This window comes from Micropterus dolomieu, linkage group LG18 (assembly GCF_021292245.1).
Source record: "Micropterus dolomieu isolate WLL.071019.BEF.003 ecotype Adirondacks linkage group LG18, ASM2129224v1, whole genome shotgun sequence".
NCBI lineage: Eukaryota > Metazoa > Chordata > Actinopteri > Centrarchiformes > Centrarchidae > Micropterus > Micropterus dolomieu.
Window position 1 is genome coordinate 17,634,821 of NC_060167.1, and position 5,770 is coordinate 17,640,590.

General features: G+C 41.5%; 1 protein-coding gene across 2 annotated transcripts in view; it reads left to right on the forward strand.

Moving 5' to 3' along the window:
* Positions 1 to 2,526, forward strand: part of odad1 (outer dynein arm docking complex subunit 1) — a 7,337-nt gene extending 4,811 nt beyond the window's left edge. For both annotated transcript variants that reach the window (XM_046075683.1, XM_046075684.1), the window contains exons 11-15: positions 531 to 699; positions 1,239 to 1,402; positions 1,532 to 1,635; positions 1,740 to 1,830; positions 1,940 to 2,526. In XM_046075683.1, coding sequence (XP_045931639.1) covers positions 531 to 699; positions 1,239 to 1,402; positions 1,532 to 1,635; positions 1,740 to 1,830; positions 1,940 to 2,044 — 633 coding nt within the window. In that variant the 3' untranslated portion in view covers positions 2,045 to 2,526. The remainder of the gene's footprint in view (positions 1 to 530; positions 700 to 1,238; positions 1,403 to 1,531; positions 1,636 to 1,739; positions 1,831 to 1,939) is intronic.
* The last annotated feature ends 3,244 nt before the right edge of the window (positions 2,527 to 5,770 follow it).

The following is a 5,770-nucleotide window of genomic DNA, read 5'->3' on the forward strand; positions in this document are numbered from 1 at the left end:
TTGACCTTCCTTCGGCACCTGGCACTCGTGCGCTCTCCTCTTAGTAGTGCCACTTTATTGCACACAGGGGCAGGCGGGGTTTTCGGCACGGTTTAGTGGGTATCTCGTTCCCATAGTGTCGTAACCGACGCAGTTCGAGTTCCCTCGAAGGGGAACGTCTCGGGTTACGTATGTAACCCTGGTTCCCCGAGAAGGGGAACGAGAGACTGCGTCGGCCCGCCGCACCTCTCTCCCCGCCTGAAGCGCCTGCTTCATAGTTTAAGCTAATGATGAGTGTGTACAGGTGTGCTTTATACTCCTCGGGTTATTCCGTCACACCTTACCGTTCTAGCAACAAGCCAATAGGATTGGAGTGATTTCATTCACGTTCAGACCTGCTTCGCCTAGAGGCGTTCCCATAGTGTCGTAACCGACGCAGTCTCTCGTTCCCCTTCTCGGGGAACCAGGGTTACATACGTAACCCGAGACGTTCATATCAATTATCTACTGCATATATTTATCTGTTTATGCTGAAATGTGTGAAACTGCAGATACAGGCAGAGATTGAGCAGTTTCGGGTAGCAGGTTTACAACAGGAGCAAGATCATCGCTCTTTACTGAGAGACATTGATGAGCAAATTAAGGAAACCAAGTCCAAAGCTGAGGACTATGAAAACCAAGCCAGCATCATAAGCAAAACCCTGGACCATGTTAAAACAGGTTTGGCAATGTTTTATTTTACGTCTGTAATTTTCTCTCATTTCTTAGAAATGTCTTATTTGGTAAGGATAGACAGAGGAATAGAGACAGTGTTTGTATAATTTGTATACAATCTACAAATATATAGAAATTGTGTACAATTAGTATAATTCCAGTTAATTAATTACAATAAACTGGTAGTGTAACCTGGAGTCTTTTAGTCAGTGCACAGCAGGTCAGATAAACATGCGAAACATGTGAAATTTGTCTACAGGCAAGTATACAATACAACACATATGAAGAACACAGTCCAATAGTAAACGATGAATGAAAATTGAATATTTACACAAGTTTAATTTGAGCAGTTATTTTGAGGAAAACCTATTTTCCCTTAAAATTATTACAAAGTTACATTGCTTTTACCAGGAAATGCCCTGTTAGATTATCATGAAATGACAGATCTGTAAAATACTTTTCTTAAATGCATGTTTGGCTGGATATATATTATACAAAAGAAAACTCAGACAGTTCTCCTGACTCCCATTTCTCCCATCTCACAGGAGTGAACAGCATCTTCTCTAAAATGGAGTGCGACCGCTCAGTGATAGAGGATATACTGGGCTCCTCTACCGGGATCAGTGAGAACAACATCATGTCCTACCTGGGTCTGGTGGAACAGAAGACCAACGAGCTTCTCACCATACAAGCTTTCCTCAATTCTAAAGTAACCTGTCATGCTGTGGTCCTGTCCTAACTTTTCTTACATACATTCTGGTTTACTGTTGTAAAGGCAGTAGATTATTTAATTTCTTCCCTGTAACATAACATGGCTCTGTGTTTGTTTATATTACAGGATCTGGATAAGGACTACAATCCAAAAGACCTGGCCAAATTTCTTCTGGGTCAAAATCCAGAATTGCTTCAGCAGAATATTAGCATCCAACCTGCAATCGACAGGTGGGCCGTTTATCTGTTCTTTTGGATCATGGTTAATCAGTACATACATTCAAACACTTTGAACATCAGTTGATGAGTGTGTCTGTGCTGGTTGGACTCCCCAGTGTGGATTATGATGCAGAAGAGTCTCCTGTCTCTGATGAGGAAGAACGGCCACTTTCACTGGAGGAACTTCGCAAAAAAATAATACAAGGGGTTAGTGAGATAAAAAGTGCCAATCACTTCAGTGATTATTTGTGGTTTATGTCACAATCAGCTTTTTTAAAGTGCTTTGTTCATTTAATTCTCTGGATATGATTTTTAGGTCCTGCAGAAAGAGAGTTCTGCCCGGCAGGCAACAACCAAAGCCTCAAAGACCAGTCAACAGTTTGATGGCAGACGGCGCTCGCTGGAAGACACATTGATCTGAAACACTGACCTGATCAGTGTAGTTAATATGCACATATTAACAATGGGATCCTCATGTGCACCATCATCTGCAGTTGAAGGGCCTGGTTTCATTGTTGTTCAATACAGATCAATGGAGGCCATGACCGCTGATCATTTAAAGCTTAATTATGTTGTGTGTATTTTTTTTTTTTTAATGATGAATTATTGGTATTGCCTGTATATTACATCTTGGTGTGATTTGTTTAGTTGTAACTAATTAGGTTTAGAGCTATAAAGATGCCTTTTCAGACTCTGGTAACCAGCTGTCCTTTTGATGTGTGACTTGCCATCTGGCTTTGTCTATACAATTTGGCCTCAGTACAGCCCTCCCTCACTGGCAGAGTTTCAGTACATGATACTTGCTGCTATGCTCAAAAGAAAAGGTTGGGGGCAGCAGAACCTTTTGTAATTGTAATTGGCATGCTGAGACCTTGATTCAGTGTTTCCAAAAAAGGAGATGAGGTGCTTTTAGTGCATCACTGTAGACACTGATTTTGAACACATTTTTGTTGGTGAAATAATAATGTTCTTTCCCCACCAGATGTCTTTTTGTTGAATTACTCGCATTCATTCAAAATTATATCATACAATCACTGTCATGAATATTTGTATTTCTTTCTAATATAGACTTACTATGTTTATTGTTGTTGAACCGAAATACCAAAGCAAATTCCATGTATGTGTAAACCTGCTATGGCGATAAAGCTGATTCTGATTATTTAAGAAAACTGTCCTCTATGTACACCACAATCATCAACATCATTCCCCACAAGGCAGATTAACATATTATTTCCATATATGACAGTAATATCAGTATCTGTGTGTTTTTTCTCTCTAAAACAGTAGGTGTGGCTTGTAATGTACATGGATGAAAAAAACTTAACTTTGATTCACAAGAGTTTCAAATGTCATCTTATCCAAACATCCTGGAGGGAGCCTGTGTTGGGGCAAAGATGGCAGTCACCACTGCGGAGAACAACTTCCTCTCTACAAAAGAGAACATCAGGATGGGGAACTTATTTTAAGAAACATATTTTTACTAACAGCTCAGTGAAACAATTAACAAAGCATGTTACTATATTGAGGTTTTAAAGGTCACACTGATGCCATCATACTTTTTTTTGTTAAATCATAGGCTGCACAAGGAAATTGGGTGATTCGACAAAAGTGTACCTGTCTGAATGAGAAAGAGGCATTGTGCTAAGTATTTAGCTTGAGTTGTGTGGTTTTAATTAGCTTATCTTTTAAAGGTTTTATTTCCAATGAGGTTTTGACAGCAGCGATTCTGGGAAGTGAAACTGCTACTCTGTAAACATTTATGACTGGTCGACCAATGACTCGGTTGGCTCAAGATAATCCCCCTTGCAGTCTCAACGGTGTGGCTATGAAAACAGATTATCAGAGATAAAAGGGCGCTGTGGAAAAGCAGAGGGGTGGCAGTGGTGGGAGATGAGATGGAGGAGGCTGCTTTCTTTGAAATTCTACTCTCACTTAGCCCCCTCCACTCCCAACAAATTCTCTGTGCACACGGCTCTCTACATTGCCATAGAAACCTTCCCTTTAATCACAACAGAAACCTCATTTCCTACTCCTGACAAAGAGTCCTCACTGCCTGTAGAGACCGCCCGCATCAGCCATTTCCAAGGCCCACCTCTTCTGCAGGCTGCACCTACCAGCAGCAAACCCCAGTTCCTTAAAAACCCCTCCTCTCCATATAAGCACATTTTCCACCTTTTCTCTTCCTTAGCTTCCCCATTCTCTAGTGTCCATCTGCTTTGCACCTCATGATCTCTTGTCATTTTAGTCCTTCTTTTCGTTCTTTTGTATACACTGCTGGCTGTTGGGATTGTTGTGTTTAGTCCAACTCATATTAATTAAAAGGTAATTATCCATACATCTTCTTGGAAACACCTACACACCCAGCCATGCAAACAAAAACATGCAAGCACAGGTAGTGTTTCCCCACACTCTTATCTTGGATCTCCGTGCTTGTCTGCGGCCTGTTCATCTGTTCCTCATTAAACTGTTAGACCTTACCAACTACAACGGCCCCATGTCCTCTTATGCCAATAAAAGTGTTTCTCTCAGTTCCACAAAAACTAATGCTAGAGTCCATTTTGTCTCAAGCGACTAGCGGTTTATTATGTGTTTTAAAGTTCTTGTCAACGTTCATCTCACTACAGGCGAGCTTTTCAATAAAATGCTCTCCATTTCCTGTCCCCAGTCTTGTTCTGCTCTGAGAACAAATTGTGTTAGCACTTATAAAAAGCCTTGTTCCCATTATCTCAACACATGACTTATTTGGAAAATACCCATGTCCTCTCTCTCTTACTTGTTTGTTTATTTGGGATTTGTGCCAGGTATTTCCCCAGTCAGTCTGTCTGCACCCAGAATGCTCCATCCCCTTGAGGAACGCCCCACCTCCCCCAACACTCCCACCTTCCCACCCACATCCCACCCTCCCCTCCCATGAGTGTTGCTATGCAACCACCCGCCATTAGAGTTGGTGCATTTTCCAGCCAATCAAATCAGTGAACATATTTTCAAACAGGGTTGAGGAAGGAAAGAGGATAACACCCCCCCCCCCCATCAAGTCCTCCTGTCAGTTATGAGGTTTACACCTTGCAGGTAATTGTGGTAATTTCATTTTACTGCACATACATGCAGTAAGAAGTGAGCCTTTGGTGAGTGCCAGCTTAATTCCCACCTTGTACTAGCAGTCCACCACTGGGTGGCAGCAGGATCAGTTTCTCTGTTACCACACAGGCTGCAAGAATCTTTTTTTACTGCTGTTGCTAAGCAATCCTGACTCTCATGTCTTACCTGTGCAACATTTGTGATTTTTTTTTACAGATGTCCCTGACACCATTTTGTCTTTCTTTTCACCATTTTGAAATACACCGTATTCCATTTGAAAAGGAAAACAAAATTTTGGTTGCACTATAAAAACTATTCACATCCAAAATAGTAACACTCTAAAACTAAAGATCTAAAGATATTATTACAATTCAGATCAGTGCAGAGACAAAGCCTGTATGTTTCTGCTAGCAGAATGAATGAGACCCACCATGTTAGAGATCTAGTTTGGGGTTAAATATTAGCCTCGAACAGCTTCAGTTGACTTCATCTCATCATGCAGGAGGCAGGAAATGTGCTCTTGAGTGATTAGACCAGCCGCTCTTGCCTTCCACTTTAGCAGCAGTGGAAAGATCCATATACTCTCTGGGTTGTGCAGCTTCTTGTTTTCTTTGTGCACAAACCTCTTAGATGTTAGCACTGACTCCTTTGATGTTTCAGACATGATCCAGCTGATCAAGTCCCATTTAAATGTTTCTTTATCACAGCTTTGTTTTCTTTTCTACACTCACCAGGTCCCTGTGTCCCTCCTCCCCCCTTGGTCCCCCTGTGTGCGAGTCCCTCATCTCAGCTTTGGTTGCTGTGCAGATGGCTCTTTGTTGGTGCTTCACAATGGGTCTAAGGTCAGTGTGCCTCATACCATCAACACACTCAAACTTCACCACTCCAGCTGCCTCCAGTCTGTATTTGTGGTTTATCTCAAATGATTCTCTCTCAAGCGTCAGCACTGCTCATGTGTACATGGTTATATCGTGGTCTTGAATTAAGAGGAAGTAATAAAACCACAGTTGTAGTAATAGCCTAGACTTCTCAGTCTGTAAACACGTTAACTGATATCATCTTGTTTTCC